The 19264-nt window shown below is 33.9% G+C and overlaps 2 protein-coding genes across 2 annotated transcripts in view; one reads left to right on the forward strand and one right to left on the reverse strand.

Annotated features, from left to right (window-relative positions):
• The window catches only part of mio (GATOR complex protein mio), a 45041-nt gene that overhangs the window by 23771 nt on the left and 2006 nt on the right, over positions 1 to 19264 (forward strand). The window contains exons 11-15 of the mRNA XM_085944141.1: positions 10860 to 11036; positions 13306 to 13444; positions 14230 to 14368; positions 16888 to 17098; positions 17884 to 18161. Coding sequence (XP_085800267.1) covers positions 10860 to 11036; positions 13306 to 13444; positions 14230 to 14368; positions 16888 to 17098; positions 17884 to 18161 — 944 coding nt within the window. The remainder of the gene's footprint in view (positions 1 to 10859; positions 11037 to 13305; positions 13445 to 14229; positions 14369 to 16887; positions 17099 to 17883; positions 18162 to 19264) is intronic.
• Positions 1221 to 4352, reverse strand: LOC147073628 (uncharacterized). Its single transcript, XM_085944142.1, has 2 exons — positions 4202 to 4352; positions 1221 to 3044 (listed from the first exon to the last, which is right to left on the reverse strand). Exons 1-2 carry the CDS (start codon positions 4219 to 4221, stop codon positions 1841 to 1843), a joined length of 1224 nt encoding a protein of 407 aa, XP_085800268.1. The 5' UTR covers positions 4222 to 4352; the 3' UTR covers positions 1221 to 1840.

Genomic DNA, 19264 nt, shown 5'->3' on the forward strand with positions numbered 1-19264 from the left:
TGATCCATTTACGAGTTAGTTTTATAGTAGTTACAAGAAATCGTTTATTTGAGCATTTTTAGTAGCAAATTTTTTTTTAGAATTTTCAGCTTTCGTTGGTAAACACCAATACTACCAATATATACAATAATGAAAAACATCATTTGAACAAAATTTCACTTTCAGGTGACGTTTCCTAACCTTCAAAATATGAGTCTTGTTGTGATTACGTGAAAATGGAAAAAATGTATCAATAATTAAATAAATCGATTTATTTATTATTGATTTAATGTTTTTCAAACTGTGGTTTATGGTTTCCCAAGAGTACATAAGATTTTCAATGAGTGGATAAGGAAGCAGAGAAGGGTTTGCGATGTAATAGAGTTTATTAAAAGCCTTAAATGGAGATGGGCTGGACACATAGCTCGAAAAAGAGACAATCGTTGGACAAATCTAGTCATCCAGTGGTATCCAAGAACTACAAAACGTTCGCAAGGTAGACTTAGAGGCCGCTGGATCGATGAAATGATAAAGTTCTGCGGAAGTACGTGGCAACGCAATGCACAGGACCGAGAGAAGTGGAAGCAGCTTGAAGAGGCCTTCATCCAGCAGTGGATAGATTCAGCCTGATGATGATGATGACATAAGATGTTCATACAATTAGTACTTATAATTTATTTTTATCACCCCAAATATTCATATAAAAAATAAGATAAAACGTTTCTAACCCAGCAGATATTTTAGATAATAAAATAGAAATAAATATGGTTCAAAACGACCTTGAAATTTAACACTTGTTTCAAATGAATTGCTTGCTGGGCTATCTATACCCAATTTAAACAGTGATCTTTTGTTATATTTCCAAGAATTAGTCATTGATAGTATCAGAGGTTCTCAATCCATAGAAATAAAAGTTTTATAGTTTAAATAGATTATTTAAAATAATAAAAGTAAATAAGGAATAATTATATTTAAAATTATAAATCTCTATGGATTATTTTTCAATAAATGTAAATTTGGACTTTCCCCAATAAAATTATTTTTACTTGTTTTGTTTTCAAAACATCGACACAATAGAAAAATATAAATCACAAAATGATCAACATTTGTGAATTCACTGTAAAAATTTGATTTTAAATTTCGAATATGGTATTTCATAATATACATACATAATATCTACACTGACATTTGCTCACAAATTTGGAACACGATATTAGAGCATCATATTTTTTTTTGTATTCAAAGTAAACATGTGTTGTATGACGCCAATTGGCGTTCCCGGTAAATAACGTAATTTTGTGATTTTGAATGTGTTACTGGAGTACTAACTGACCTAAACTCCTAGATGGTCTCAGATATGCTATAAATATTATTATGTATGCAGTATCATAATATTAAAAAAAAAACAAAAAATCAAGCACGGAACATAGATTGATTAAAACGAGGCAAGTTTTAGAATGCTAATAGCATTAACTGGCATAGCAGTGTGACAAATGAAAACTATTTCGTAGCATTTCTGTATATAAATACTCCATCTTTTTATTTACTACATCTATGATAAAAAAAAATGGTATAATTGAGAATTTCTTTGATAAACATACGATACACCATTAAGATAACGTCATAAGACGAAACCGATCTTTCGGTTGGATTTTATAAAATGTGGAAATTGTTGGTAAAAATAGGGATATTAATTAACTGACATAATAAATTTTAATACTGAGTATTTCAACTATTATGATGTCTTCCCACCAAGTAAAAATAATAAATAAAATTATTATTAAATTGAAATGTCCTGTAAGTCAATGATGTCAAATAAGTTTTATATATTAAAATTTATAAGAATATTTAGTAATTTGTGTTATTCAGGGGCCACATTTAAATATTCTTCTTCTTTTCCCTGCAAAGTGTTGCTGATAATTTCCAATCCTAGCATCAGATATTTAGCCTGCTCACGCACCATGATTTTGTTCTTCTCGGCGGCCCTCCAATCTGCCTTCGGTAGGCAATTGTAATTCCTGAGGGAGTACTGGTCGATCATGTCGCCTTTTACGCTTACATCCATCTCTTCGAAGTTGTATAGCTGTCCGATTTTGTCAGATCCGTTGGTGATGGTGTCCAACATCTGCCGTGCGTCATCGGTAATATTTTTCTGCCTCTCAGTTTTCTTAATGAGTGCCGTTATCTTGTCTTTTTCAACATTACACAGTGTATCGGAAACTGTGTCTATTTCTTCGACATGTGTTGTGGTTTTCTCCGTAGGTACAATCGATTCATCATTATTTCTTTCCGGACATGTCTCGATAATCTCTGTAATCTTTTCGTTCATCGTATATGCGAAGGATTTCATCAGTAGACATCTATCGATGTCATCTTGTGAATATGCCATTAAGTATCTATCATGGCATCCCATGTTTGTCATCAAATTTATGAAGTTGATCTTAAGTGCTTGTTCAGCATTTGACGGTGCCACTTTCACCGTGTTGCACGGATTGTTCTCCAACTCGTTGATGAGCAGAACGTAGCCACCGATTCCTTCTCGTCTACCGATTGCTATATCACCGGTATTTGGATCGACAGATACACTCGTGACAGACGATCTTACTTCTTCAATTACTTTCAATATCACTTTATGATTCTTCACTTCAGGTTTGTTTGTCTCAAAGACATACAGAGGGCCACCTTTTTTGATAGCAATAAACACCATCCTTCTATCTTTGCTCATGGCATACGTCGCATCATTTAAATATGGCTCCGTTCGATAGTGCTTATTGTAACATTTTATATATACATATACTGCTTTTTTAAACCTTGCCATGTAGAATCTGTTGCCCTCGGCGTCTATGATATCGTCTGTGTGATGAAAGTGCGTATGTTGGACACCGAGTCCATAATTTCGCTCCGCAAATGAGATGTATTTGGGGAATTGATCACGATAGCTGGCGATGATTCGCGTGCTGAAAAATTTTCCCGATATCTTGAACGTGTTGCTCGCGCAATCTTCTCGGGGCTGTTGAGCTCCAGATGACACCGCGAGGAGCGCCACGACAACTGCTGAGAAATATCTGAAACACCGATTAGTTTATTACAGCAGTGTTGGCGAAGTTCCAACATGCGCGCAATGTTCAAATTTTCATCATTCAAACATTTTTATTAATTGAATTTTAAAAAAGAAGTGAACTTACATAATTTTGAAAACACTTCTGAGAAAATATATTATAACCAATAAAAAAATTTTTTTTTGAAAAAAGTAAGACACCCAGCAGGAATCGAACCTGCATCTCTCGGGTGTGGCGCCCCTGCACATAGATCACTATGCTATTTGCGTCATACTTAATTGTGACAAATTTTAACTAATGGCTCTCAATACTCTCTGAAGCGCTCTCCAAGAAAAGTAACCAAGACTATCAGCAATTTGTAGTCTTAGTTCGATGAAAACAAATATGTATGACTGACAAAGTTTAGGTTGCATTTATGTCAGACCTTAACAACTCACCTCCGCCCTTCGCCACTGATTGTTATTATTTAAGATCGGGTGTGGTACATACACGATGATTAAATATTCTTGATAAATCTAGAGTCAACTCTATAACAGTTACATCAATGTAAAATGTATCTACCTACCATATTTAAAACTTATGTATACCGTCGAACTTGGTTATTACGAGGAAGATGGGACCAACTTAATTTGCTTGTTATAAGCATTACTCGTTATATTATTATATAACATTTTTCGCGCCACGTTCTATTTAAGCATAGAACATAAATATCAGAAAACCATCGTAAAAATCCCTGAAACAAGCATGGCATTCATAAACTACAAAAGAAGTTGTTTATTGTAATGAAGTGCTGAGCCGCCGGCGCTGGTAGGTACCTAGGTACCTGTACATGCAATTTCAACCATATGCGTGGATACTTTTTCAATTTTATCGGCGAAAACATCAATTAGGTACATAAACACTTAACTAGTGTCATAAACGTAATCCGATCCCGGCGGCATCGGTCTAGTTAACTGCCCGGTCGGATTTTATTGCTTAGGGTCGAAAATGTTTTTGCTCGGTATACCCGGGAAGTAGCTTGTTATAAAAGTGAATAAATGTATGGAGAAAATCATAAACTAAAATGTCAACGAATGTCTCCTCATAACATCCGAGATCTCGCTATTTCCGTGATCGTAATAACCAAGTTCGACTGTATATATATTTAACATTAATTAGCTTACCCCATTCTATGTAGTGTCATATTCGTCACTTTTGTATCATGGATTGCTATGCACGAGAACCAATAACTTTATTTCATTTAAAACTATAACTTTGGTTTGACACCACAATAAGAACGTCTTATCCACTCTACGAATGCAAATACGTTATAACGAAATTATCTGTGCAAATTACTTCCTTTATCAAAAAATTTACGAACGTCGTTATGACTGTACCAACTGCAATTTCTAATGTGTATTATGATATCTTTATGCCTTAAGGTCACAACAAAGATTAGGAGTTAAAGACAAGGGCTGAGTGGTAAATCATAATAAATGATTAATTGCGAGGAGCGAGCAATCTCTAAGCATATCTATTTATAAATCAAATTAAACTTAATTATCAAAAATATCGTACAACAAAAGAACGGTTAGGCTTGGTTAAATTTTTAAACAATACATTTAGACCTGGGCTTCGAACCGTAACTGAATCGAAAACCAGAAAAACCATTATTTTTGTCGAAACGAAAACCGGAACCGAACCGAAAAAAATCATATCAGTTTTTCGGTTCACTGCATGTTCAAACACGCAGTTTTGACATGATCTTACTCTCCATTTCAGTTGTGAAAATGATATAATATATTCTAAAAATATTTTTTTACATATCGTCCAACACATGTATCGTGTTACAAGTCATCCATACACTGCAAATAAAAAAAAATATTTCATTTAAAATATATTGTAGTTGGTACATCTTAAATGGGGACTGTCTGAAAGATTTTAATGTGTGACCACAAATATAAAGTTTTGTGGGTTGTATAATTTTTTTTTCATTTGGCATTTTTTGACATTTAAAATTTATGTTCGTGGATGTGACCACTTGTTTCCCATATTTTAAATTCTGACTAATGAAATGATCACCCACCATGCATAGTGTGAGGTTAAAAAAAATTACGCTATACAGTGGAACCCCGATCTACTGTTCTCGCATAAATCGTTTTCCCGCAAAGATCGTTCATTTTTGAAAGTCCCGCCAAACAACCCGTAAGACCTTATTAACCGTTCTCCGATTTATCGTTTTCCTCGATCTATCGTCTAAATATTATGGTCCCGTCACAAATATTATCCCGATTGACCGTTTTTATTGAATATTTTTCATTTCGCTTTCGTAGAATTGATTATGATACATACAGACCTTACAGTCGCGTCGCTTTGTTTGCGTCGCATCAAGTATCACGAATTTTTATAAGTCACAACTATAATACCCCCCATGAAGAAAACTAGAACTCTGTTGAGAAACTGAAAATAATTCAAGACGTCAAAAAAATCCAGGAGAAAAACGAGTTGACATTTTTTATATATCCCACATTCATCGTTTCACGTATTTATCGTTTTTTTAGGGTCCCTTGAAAACCGTAGAATCGGGGTTTCACTGTACCCACATGTTCATAGATAATACGCCAAAACACACATACATAAACTACTCTTAAATTCTAATGAAACTTTTTTTTTGCAAATTTGTTCCATAAATAGTAAAAAAGTCGCATGCGTCGCTATTTATGTCTTACATATCTCACCGTGAGTGTAAAACCAAGGTATCTGCAAAAGACATATTTTGGATATATTAGAGTTTAAAGTCTTTGTTTTGTTAGGATAAATAGAGTTTCTAAAAAAAACCATAATATTTGGTTTATATCTACATTATATTGCATGTTCTTTCGATTACTTCACTTTTACATTATCAAGCTCACGACTTTTGCAGTTGTTTTGCGTTTAATCTCGAAATTGAAAAATTTGCAGATGCCTTGGTTTTACACTCACGGTGCGATATGTCGGATGCTGTACAATGTGAGTTCAGGTTATTACCACGTTTTTATTAGCTCGTATTCTTGTTTGTCTGGTACAGATTTTTTCTTGTGTGTCCAGTACAAATTTTTCTTGTTTGTCCTAGATTTGTATTGGACGATTGAAGATTTTTAACTAACTTCTCAACTAGCTAGACATTTGAAACTTTTAGAATACATCAGAGCACGACGACAATGCATTCTTTTAATACTTTTGGCCATCTTTAAGCAAAATTGAATTCATTTTCAGTTAATTCTGTTTTGTATGTTTCGGAAAAAAATCGCTAAAAGTAATATTTACTACCCACTATTATTGGTTGCTAAGGGGTCCTAGCAACTAAATTATTAATATATACGTGCGTTACTATGGAAATCAATATGAAATGTCAAAATGACATTTCAGTATTCTATATTTATTCAGTATTTCTATCATTCAGTATACATAGAATTGTCAAGTTTATATGAATACGTGTATTAATTAAGGCGCTAAATACCAAAATAATAAAAACTGACATTTTTATAGAAAAATGTTCTACATACCAACGCCAATAACTTCAACTATAGTCTAAGTGCCTCAAGCAAGTCAAAAAAATACAGCAAAATAATTAAACCTGTCGACGTTGTAAGTCCGTTGGCGTGTTTTATTTATAATGGTGTAAGTAGCACTGCAGTGGTCAACGGCATTCAATATAAAATAGCTGACGATGGTGTGTTGACACTTGCGAGTTATTAATACCTAAAATTATAGAAGCTGCCGTCATTGCTTCACACTGTAAAACTACATTTTTCAAAAGGTCTGCTTCATGAAATTTTACTGCAATGACTCGGTATTTTGTAAATACAGGCAATACTACTTTTTGGTACTTAGAGCCTTATTTAATACACGTATTCATATGATTCAACAGAAAAATTTTAAATGTGGTATATAAAAAGTTCTTTTTATCTTGTAATTATTTCTAGATTTTGTTCTAATATTATGTACATTTTAGATATAATTGATACAGTACTCTCTCAGTAATCCGCCACCCAGACAAACCAGACAAGTGTCCAATTAGTGAAAGCGGCGGATTATAGTACATAGGTACATACAAAATATGGTAAAAATTAAAACATTTTAAAATTTTTGTGTTACAGTATTGATTTATTATATAAGCTAGAGTTAAGAGTGTTCGTTGGCAGTGTATGTTTGCCTTTGGTGAGTGTACACAGCGCCTGAAGATGCCGAAAGGCGAAACTTGGGTCGCAAAAACGACTCAAATGGAATCGTACAAAACTTTAATCCATTAGAATTTAAATTCAAATTCCACAAGTACCTTCGGTCGATAGTATTAATATTATATATATTGAAGTAGCTATGTGCCGATTATATTCTGGAGAAATGTGGTATCCATACGGGCAACAATATTTATAATCAGCCAAATGAATGACTTTGTTTTAGTGCTTCATTACTGACCTTTTAAAAAGTTCAAGTCTTTAAATAGAAAAAATATTTTACAGCATCCGGAGAGATTATAGCAATGACTTGTCGTATGCACTGATTCAGCAATATCCCCAAATATTTTTTCAACACTGCGCATTGCGTATACTTGAAGCCTCAATATAAAATAGAAGTCTCGATTTTTTCTTTCGATTAATATTACATTCTATGCATTCCTCTTAATGAACTAATTTGTTTTTATTTTAAACTTATCATAATATGTAATAAGTAGGGCCCGGATTTATATGCTAGTGCATGTTTTGTTAGGGTGTATGCACAGCTATGAGAGTTGCACATACATCTGTTTTGAAAGACACAGAATCCAAAAATAATTTTATTGTGCATATAAATGCATATTTGAAACGTTAGAGCATATTTGAGACATTAGTGCATATTTCATAAATAAATGCATATTTTAGAGCTTTTGAATTTATAATTTTAGTTTTTAAAATATTTTATCGAAATATAACTAAGTTAGGAAGGTAGATAGTTTAGATGCACTTGCATTTTTAATGCCATCTCCGAACTGTGGATTTATCAGAAAAAGTCAACTCGGGCACTCTTATTTAAAGTTTGTGCCCTATCACTTCTGTGGACGTTGAAAGGTCGTTTTCCGTATATAAAAAAAATACTGACTATGCGGAAAAGTGTATCGTTGTTATTTTTTTAAGTTATGTTTGGTTAACATTGCATTTATTATTCAATTAATTGTACTTTTTAACTATTTTGAAAATTGTAATTGATTAACTTTATATTCATTGTTTCTGTTTTTTTGTTGTGCTATCGTATTATATCAAATCAGTTATTCGATTTTTTGTCAGTAATATTGGGTAAAGTGGGTATTTACAATTTTTTTCCCACAAAAAATGACAATTTTTAACTGCATATTTCTTCAGTTTTAGTGCATGTATTATTGATTTTAAGTGCTTACGTGCATGCATATAATCATGTTTTTTGCTGCATAGAAATCCGCTCCCTAGTAATAAGGTCATCATAATTCATTGGGAATTCCCAACATGTCATAATAACAAATTAATCGTTGCAAGAAATTATAATGGTGAAATTCAAAACATTCATTCTATTCTTGGTTGTCTATCACAGTGCTTCCCAACCAGTTTGCTAGCAATTGAGAAGGGTCCCATATGTTATTATTCATCATCGTCCGAAGCGTGACAATGCGGAATAGATCCTGGTATTCTCTAATGACTTTCTCCACCTGTTCTCAGTGGCGAGTGACCTTAAAAATACCTGTAGATCACCACTGCTCGACTCAATCGCAAACGATTATTAAATAGTTAATTTTTACCTTTACTTGTAAAGAAATCTAATTACTTAGATGAAAATGAAAGGTAAAAAAATAATGAAAATATAATTAATATTAAATTCTACAGGTTTTTAAAAAAGGTTTGTCGATAGCTATTTCGGTTGTAACACCATTATCAAGACGAAATAGCTATCGACAAACCTTTTTTAAAAACCTGTAGAATTTAATATTAATTATATTTTCATTTCTTGTAAAATGGAATTCTACCAAGTAAATGCTAACTCAATTAATAGAAAAATAATATTTGTTGATTGTGTTTAATTTAATTAGGTGGTACTTAACATCTCTCTGAATCATTAAAACCACACGATTATCGCAGCACATTCCATGTTTACAAAATCAAAACAAACACAAATAATATTCAAAGCGTATGATATGATAAAATGAAACAATGTTTGAATAGAAAGGTACAACATGATAATGAAAATCTACCGATGCCAGTTTTATCTGTTTGATATTTGGTCTGTTTACTATGTTATCTGTGTCTAAATTGATTTGAATATATTTTTTCTCACACGCTTTTTACATCACTCACTTTGGCCGAGTTGGTAGAGTGGCAGTGGGTCGTAGGTTCGATCACGCGGTTGGTCATATAAAAGTGCATCTTGTCTTTTGTTTTCTGTTTTCAAATCTGCTGTGACGGTATTTCGTTACACGTTTACTGGTAAATTTTCTGTACAACCTGTAAAAAAAGTGTCATTTCAAACATGTCTACATACAGATGCTGATTTGTGGCATTAAGCATCCTTTTAGTTATATGAGTTGCACTTGGAATTACAAAAAGGAATTTAGAAAAGTCGGAATTTATGGATTGAAGCTTAAATGAGAATGTTGTATTGAGCACCGCAGAACTGAGTTGACTTGAGAGAATGAAAATATTCTTTTCATTTCCCTTCCCATTAGTACTGCAGCCTCAGCACCTAGCGACCTCTTATATCATACTGCCCAATCTCTATAAAGTCAGTTAACTAATCAGTGGCGAAGGGTGACTTTTAAAAAGAAGTAGGCTGTGGAGATCAGAGAAAAAGAGCACACTTTTCAGGTATACTTATGAGAAATAAGAAGATAATACGATATTACTACTGATGAATAGCTACACACGAATGACAATGACACACTACATCGATGAAATTTCAATACCTTGCTAATAATATAAAGTTGAGCGATGGGTTTAAATTACGTATTTTTCTAAACATTTATACACATCAAAAATCATTTTTATTTTTAAAAACAATCTATATTTATATGTGATTAGATTATCTAAAATTAGCCTCAAGAGATCCGTCGTCGAGGCTGGCCCTTCCTCACCCTGCGGCAATGCTTCAAAAGCGATTTACGCGCTGCAGGTTTGGCATGGCGGGAGGCGGAAGAGTTGGCGATGGATCGAGGGAAGTGGCGTGAACTTGTGCTTGCCCTATGCCCCAATTCTGGGTTGTGACAGGGTGAAAGAAAAGAAAGAATTATTTTGGACAATATTACGCGCAAAGGTTTTAGGCTTCGCCTCTTGAGCCTACCGTGTTGCATACATTACGATAGACACGACTGAGGTAACCGTGAGGTAAATTCCATACAAAAAAATCTGGCATTCATCGCACAATAATCTGATACATACAATAGTTGCATTCTTTTAACCTTTTGACAGATGGTTCTGTATATATTTATAATAACACATTACTGCATAAATACGACAGAATTGTCTGATGTTATTGGCAAATTGAATTATTTTTGTAGAATATAAAATAACAAAGTTATTATTTAAATACATTAAATCGTTCATTGCACACACCGCACCTAGCGCGTAGCAATTAACGCTATAATTAAATGTGGTAATTAACGAGTTATTATACAATTAAAAAATATTTTTCTTTAAAAGGTATGCTTTAAATAATAACTTAGTATGGAGTCTTCGCCGCTGCTAAATGTACGTAGAAGCCATTAAATGTATTATGTCCGCTTACTGTATACAAGTAAATTTGAAACATGATTCAGAGTTAATAGTTCTCAGCAATAAAGTGATCAAAGCAATTTTTATGTAGGTGCCGCAAAAGGGTAACCTGTGCATCATCGCCATGGCCTTGTCAGGATACTCGGAAGCCCCCGGCAGCATGTGGCGTCTCCTGTGCTCCTCCACCAGAGCACATCTCTCCGACCCTTACATCAGAGCTCTCTTCGCCTTCCTCACTGCCGACAGTGGATGCTACGATGCCGTCTTGGTAAAAAAACTCCTCATTCTGTCATAAATCTTCCACATTTTGGTTCATTGGGCTGAGAAAAAACACCATTGATAAAACGATAACAATTTCCTAACACATAACAAGTCATGAACAAAATTTGATTGCTAACACATGACAAGAACTACTCAGCTGACACTTAACTTCAAAGGTTTCGATAAACCATTTTGTTTATTCAACAAATAATTCAAAAGATTTTGAGAATGTGACATTCCATATATTGAACATTCATAACTTGAAAACACCCCAAATATATCGCACCGTGAGTGTAAAACCAAGGCATCTGCAAAAGACATATTTTGGATTTATTAGGGTTTGAAGTCTTTGTTTTGTTAGGACAAATAGTTTCTAAAAAAATATAATATTTGGTTTATATCTACATTATATTGCATGTTCTTTCAGTTACTTCACTTTTACATTATCAAGTTCACGACTTTTGCTGTTGTTTTGAATTTAATCTCGAAACTGAAAAATTTGCAGATGCCTTGGTTTTACACTCACAGTGCGATATACTCACTAGAAAAAATCATCCAACAATCAAAACCAATTACAAACTAATAAACAGCAATACTACATTGTAACAAAAATTTTACTAAACAGTGTAACCGGAGTGGCCCAGTCCACCCTACCCATCCAAACTTAAATTACAGTTTATAAAATATCGCGTACAGCATTTTACTTTACGACCAACTTTCGTGGAATGTATCTCAATAATTGTAAAGCAAGATGTATTAGATATTTTGCATTACACATATTTCCCGTCTCGGTTTCGGTTGAAATCCTGTCGTGATAATTCACACATTGCTCTTTATATGTGAGTCTCCTAGAGTCATAACTCACATTTTGCAATTTTGTCAATTTTTAGTTAAATATACCTGTGATTCTAAAGGCATTAATATATATAAAGAAAAATAGTTGGGTATCAAAAGTCAATTTAAACCATGTGAAAATCGTTGATAAAGTTGACTGTTGGTGTCATTACTCACATTATTCAATAAATAATGTGAGTTCTGTCATCAAGGCATTTCTAACCAATCAGGAAGCTCTATTTATCATAGTGTGCTGTGTGTCTGCAGCCTTAGGTGTGTTATATATATTAAAAAATAATGTAAATCGACTCACTCACTCATTACCTAATATTCAAGGGAGTTCAATACTTTTCTTCTAATTACAAAGACAGTGATCTAGTGGTTTTTTGCAATTATCTCAAAACCCAATTTTTGGAATATGTGAGTTATGACTCTAGGCAACTCATGCGTGTTTTGATCCAGAGCATAAATCATATCGTGTCTGTTCTAGCAGAACACACTAACTGGAGAACACTAGTTTTGAGTAATTTGACTTTGAAGTTTTTAAAATGTTTGAAATGGTCTATCATGTGAGTTTATTAAGTAATCGTAAAAAGGATGAATTTAAAATAAAGACTGTTTATTTATTAAGAAGGTTTCCAGACGGTAAAGTTTAAAATAAGGAACATTTTGGTATAACTAACTCAATATGTCATTTTTTCGAATTAGTTTCTTCTGCCAGGAGGGCGATTCACAAATGAAGCACTATGACCGGTTGCGCAACATAAGCGCAAGCCTACTTCAACGAAGTATATTAAAAGTCAACCGGTAGTGTCGACTACAGTATGCAATTGAAGTATACACGCTTTGGCGGTAGAGGCGCCTTTTACATAACTATTACCGCTGAAAGTATTATTTTGTGTTTAAATTCTCATTTAAATATTTATTGTGATTTTGTAATATTGTTATATTGGAGATATAACTAGCTTGTTTAAAGATTAATTGGCTACGTACTTCAACAATGAATGGTTTAATCATGCAACGTTAACGGTAAGTACTGATTAAATATAAAGTCATTACCAAAATGGATAAAAATGTTATTTAATTTCCATGAAATTCAGAAGAGTTCCGTCATGACATGTTTACTTTCTATCTTACTCTAACACATGGACATGAGGTATAAGCATGCTGAATGCTTTCTCACTCGCACTTATATATCTTGTATCCATTTCGTCCGAAGCTCTATACACACAATATCTCCTGTAAAACTAAAAAATTTACGTATTTCAGTTAAAGCGGTTCGGTGACGTGTTTTGCAGTGCTTCATTCGTGAATTGCCTTCCAGAACAGTGACGATATTTATGTAATTGTTTGTAGATAAAAGGTGCACATACGTATCGCAAAAATGCAGTAACTTGCAGTGCATATTGGGTAACAATAATTAACGAATCGTTCTTTTCCAGAATGAAAGCGGGATGAGTGTAGAAGATAAAGTCGCATTTGCCTGTACATTTCTGTCCGATTCTGAACTCATAGAGTACATAGAGCAGCTCACCAACAAACTTATTGAAGAAGGAAACCTGTTTGGCATACTACTTACTGGTAAGACCTTTCATTAGTTAGAACCTAATGCATAGAATATAGACATTATTTAAAACTGTCTATGACATTTTAGCAAAGCAATCAATTAGATGGCAACATTGCTTTTGGCGATTTAGTAATTTTTTAAATCATGATAATATGAGTTCTTAAAAATATATTTTTTAAATAAGTAGTGTAATCATACCTATCGATGCAATGTTCAGTAAGGCACACACAATGGTCCAGATCACTCCCAGAAATGGAAAAAATTCAAATCATTTAGTTTAATGGAATATTGCTTCTTCTTATTCTTCATCAGGACCTCATGACTGAGGATCGTGACCCGAATGATTTGGCTGTTGAACAGCATTCTGAACCGGTTGGCCCCAATCCTCTCGGCATTCTACGACACACTGTGGCCACTTGAATACCTGTGACACTCATTAATTGACAACTTGACAATTATCAGGGGCATGCTTTAATATTCCAATGCGACATGTTTAAAAGACAAGGCAGCACGAACAATACAAACGGACACTAACGAATTTAATAATTATGACCGTTAAGCCACGCGCATTCGATAACCAATATCCAGACTCAATCTACGGAGTATCTGGGTATGGGGAATATCCCTGGAAAGTGCGAGGGTCGGCGACTAACGAAACAATAAGTTATAAGAACCTAGAAGATAGGGTATGTGAGTCTTGGCTCCATCCAAGTCTGTTCAAATACATGAGGAAATAATATCAATTGATCATCAGCTGACATTATAAACTTCTTACACAGATGATAATGTCTTGTTGCAGGTACGAATATGGAAGGGGTGAAGCTACTCCAGCATTATCTGGATATAACTGGGGATGTCCAGTCGGTTAGTCTGATCGCCTCACGAGCCTTCCAACCGGAACTCCTCAAAGAACCCCAAGTCGCTGAATGGATATCAAGGTTGGTGAAATCACCCCACCGTGTACTATTTTCCAACCCTAATTTCCTTTGTTCGATGTCGATATGAACAGGAGCGCGACTGCCCGGGGTGAGTCCCGCTTCCTCGAACAACTCTTTCCACCTGTCCCTATCCAAAGAGGTCACCTTCCAATTTGGCAGCATATGCATACGGCAGTCAGCTATTGGTTCATCTAGCCATTGAATTATCGTGTTTTTGTTTATTTGAGTCTGGCGGGTAAGATAAAATTATCCAACACATAGATTTGGGGTAATGCACAAAAAGTTCCTCGACCCCTAACCTAGACATAACTTTTTGTATTACAGTGCTATAAAGCTTTTTGTGTGGCTGAATTGGTAGAATTGACTATGATGGCCGAGCGGTAATGTGTCAGCTTATGTCGTGGGTCCTGGGTTCGAAACCCGGAAAATTGTTTTTTCAATGTGTGTTTGGACGCAGCGTATGGACCTAATAGAATGAGCAAGTGGCTAATGTCCATTTCTCTTAAAAATAAATATATGGTAATACAACCTCTACTTGATCGATTGTGGTGATATGTATTGGTGTGTGATTGGTAGCGATAAAAAAAATATATTCTGAATGAAAAAGATGCCTGTTTTGACATTTTGTCATAATGTACATAATAACATGATTGTTCATCTAAATACTGTAAAACAATGGTCGGCTACCTGCTACCCGTGGATAATTGAATTACCCACTAAAACATTTTGAGTTACCCACCAAGAAAATATGAAAATATGTTGGAAAGGTTTTTGTTTGAAATTATCTGTATTTGAAAAACACACGAAGGCATTGAAGATGTAGATTTGAATATAATTGTGAAATATATCAGCGCTATAAAAACGGAATTTGACGCGAGATTTGATGATTTAAAGACGTATGTTCCAATGTTTAGCTTTATTATAAAACCGGATGAGATAGATTTAAACGAGAGCTTGAGCTTAAATATTTTGAAAATCTTGGAATAAATAATCTGGAATTAGAATACATTACATTCAAATGCTCAGTTCAAATGGACAGATAAATTTAAATATCTTCACCAGCATCTTGAAAACACAGAACACGATCACATGACTGTAATACCATCATGCTGGGCATCATTACCACAAAAATTTTCAAGTTTAAAAATTGCATTTGCTCTATTACCAACATTTGTTTCAACATATTCTTGTGAGCAAACATTTTCTCAAATGAAATGTGTCCAGAATACTCTGTGAAATGTATGCGTAATGGTACTTATCTATATATTTTTATTTTATAAAAATAAAATTGTTTTTTTTAATATTAAAAATTTGTTTCGAACTTTCACCCACTAACCAAATAATTTTTTCAAAATTGATTTTTTTACCCAGTCTCTCAGAAGGTTGCCGACCACTGCTGTAAACAATGAAGGTTCATTGTTTTTACTGAAGTAACACTTACCGCATGGTGTTTTTATCTTAGTGCAGCCTTCATAGAAGATGTGTTGTTTGCTATGAGTAAATCTTATATATGAATTGACCTGCAGCCGATTTAATTATTTTAAGCTCCGTCTCTAATTTAATTACCGGGAACGCCAATTGGCGTCATACAACACATGTTTACTTTGAATACAAAAAAAAAATATGTTGCTCTAATATCGTGTTCCAAATTTGTGAGCAGATGTCATATCAGTGTGGATATGTATATTATGAAATACCATATTCGAATTTTAAATCAAATTTTTACGGTGAATTCACAAAAATGTCGATCATTTTGTAATCTTAATTTTTCTATTGTGTCGATGTTTTGAAAACAAAATACGTAAGATTAATTTCATCGGGGAAAGTCCAAATTTACATTTATTGAAAAATTACTTAACTTTATTCCATAGGGATTTATAATTTTTATACAATTATTCCTTATTAACTTTTATTATTTTAAATAATCTATTTAAACTATAAAACTTTTATTTCTATGGATTGAGAACCTCTGATACTATCAATGACTAATAATTAGTCATTAGTCAAACAGTGATCTTTTGATATATTTCCAAGAATTATGCTTGGAAATACAACAAAAGATCACTGTTTAAATTGGGTATAGCCCTGTAAGCAATTCATTTGAAACAAGTGAAATTTCAAGGTCGTTTTGAACCATATTTATTTCTATTTTATTATCTGAATTAGCTTCTGGGTTAAAAACATTTTTTCTTATTTTTTGTATGAATATTTGGGGTGATAAAAATAAATTATAAGTACTAATTGTATGAAAATCTTATGTACCTTGGGAAACCATAAACCACCGTTTTAAAAACATTAAATCAATAAAAAATAAATCTATTTATTTAATTATTGATACATTTTTGATGATTCTTGAAAATTTTATGTCAATAATATGTCGACGCATTAAAGAGATATAGCGATTTTAATAAAAAGGTCGATATTTTTCGCAATTGCAAAAAATTAGCTGGTACCGGTATAAGTCATTGATTCACGTAATCGCATACAGTAAATGATCGTTTACTTTTTTTGTTTTGTAGCTACCGGAATCTGTTGGACTCGTGGCACTTTTGGTCACAGCGAGCTCTCTTCGACATCTCATTAAACGCCTGCAACCCCACCAACAAGCCCTCACAGCAGGTGTACGTGTCGTGCAACTACTGCGGCAAAGGGATCTCTGCGTATATGCAAGGACTGAACAGAAGCAGAAACACGTTCGCCAGAATCGCCGCATCCTCCAACAAACTTAAGGTGAACTTATTATAAGTTTTTTGGCCGCAGTAGCTTAAAATTCTTCAGAAGTAAAAGAGTGCCCTGCTCCTCCGATTCAGGCTTGACAGTACAGTAAGTCAAGCGTGAGATGTAAGCTGGTCTCACATACCATCCCCATGCCTCCCAGTATGAGAATCTTAAGATTTTTCTGAGACAATTTTAATTATTTTTATGTATATTTAAATCTAAGGCATGAGTGACTATGATGTTCTACAGTGGCGCGTTTAAGGACATGGAAACCCGAGGCACTGATTGTATTTTAGGCCTCCTACGATAAACAATGAAATAAAAATCATAAACTCCATCTACCACCGTATCTCGTAAAAATATCCAATTATTATTGAAGATGTCACATTATAATATTAGCGAATATTAGAAAAAAATACATTTGAGAAAGGATACAGGCGCGAATCCAGCAGATACAGGTTCAAGTACCGTTGGGTGTCGTATTTTTTTCTACAAAATGATTTTTTCTAGTGTGTATTTATATGCATGAGATGTTTTCAAATTATGTATATTCAGTAAATAGAATGTTACATTCTCAAATCTTGTGTCTTATTCGTTGAATAAAAGAAATATTTACAATATTAGTGGTTTATTTTTTGTGTACAAGTACATATCTATTTAAATGGTTATGTTATAGGTCCTTTTGATTATATATATTATAAAAGACTCAGATCATTCAATTCATATTTAAACAAATACAGAGGAATACCAAGTGGAAATGAATAGAATAAAATACATATTGAACTATTGATTTGCAGCAAATGTCAGCGTGTCCACACTGCCGGAAACCACTGCCGCGCTGCGCCATCTGCCTATTACACATGGGCGCACGCGGAGTGGTCAGCGGGGGAACCACGTCTGTTTCCTCTTCATCTAACGCCGTGGCAATTAATCCGACAACTGTGGTGGCCGCATCAGCCCCCGCTGCCCCCCCTCCCCGGGACTCACACAAGGGCGGCGACTTCTCCGGCTGGTTCACGTGGTGCCAGACCTGCAGGCACGGGGGCCATGCTGCACATATGACGCAGTGGTTTAAGTAAATCAACATTTTATATATGTACAACAATAATTATGTAGATTTAAAGAATCAAGAGGTGTTTGGTTATCCATTGGAAATACAGTCGAACTTGGTTATTACGAGGAAAATGGGACCGACTGAATTTGCTCGTTATATAATTATATATCATTTTTCGCGCCATTTTTTATTTAAGCATAGAACATAAAAAATCTGAAAACCATTTTAAAAATCCTCGAAACAAGCGTGGCATTCATAAACTACAAAAGAAGTTGTTTATTGTAATGAACGCTGGTAGGTACCTACTGACTTCACAAAGCTTGGATTTTTTATATGCAATTTCAACCATATGCGTGGATACTTTTTCAATGTTATCGGCGAAAACACCAATTAGGTACTAAGACACTTGACTAGTGTCATAAACCTAATCCGATCCCGGCGGCATTGGTCTAGTTAACTGCCCGATCGGATTTTATTGCTTAGGGTCGAAAATGTTGTTTTTAAACGATCGACACATTAACAGTTTTGCTCGGTATACCCAAGAAGCAGCTCGTTATAAAAGTACATAAATGTATGGAGAAATTCATAAACTAAAATGTCAACGAATGTTTCCTCATTACATCTGAGATCTCGCTATTTCCGTGATCATAATAACCAAGTTTGACTTTATTAATTTTTTGTTAAGCATGGCTCTGGAAGAAGAAGGATGTCTTGACTCAAGAATCTCAGAGACCAGTATGAACTCAACACTCTTTCACTCTCAGCTATTTAGATCAGCGACAGACAACGGGTGTGGCACAGAAAGAAGGAGAATTAATTGTTATAATAGATAATTAATATTTCTCTAATTATTTTAATTTTTATTGAATGGTAATGAATTGTACTATGAGATTATATTGTATACAATCATTTTAAACCATAATATTGTGGAAAATCTAGTCAATTATAAACTCCAATATAAAGTATTACAGAAAATAAAATATTTATAAGAATAAGCCGAGAGCATATGTCAGTATTCGACGTATGACCTATTCTTGACACGTGTTTAAATTTATCCCGTATTCTTCCTTACTCGAGATCGGTTGCCTGCTTCTCCTTATCCGTTAGGTATTTCAGTTCCCATT

Source organism: Rhyacophila brunnea, unplaced genomic scaffold (assembly GCF_057557595.1).
Source record: "Rhyacophila brunnea isolate RB1 unplaced genomic scaffold, BYU_Rbru_1.0 scaffold_17, whole genome shotgun sequence".
Lineage (NCBI taxonomy): Eukaryota > Metazoa > Arthropoda > Insecta > Trichoptera > Rhyacophilidae > Rhyacophila > Rhyacophila brunnea.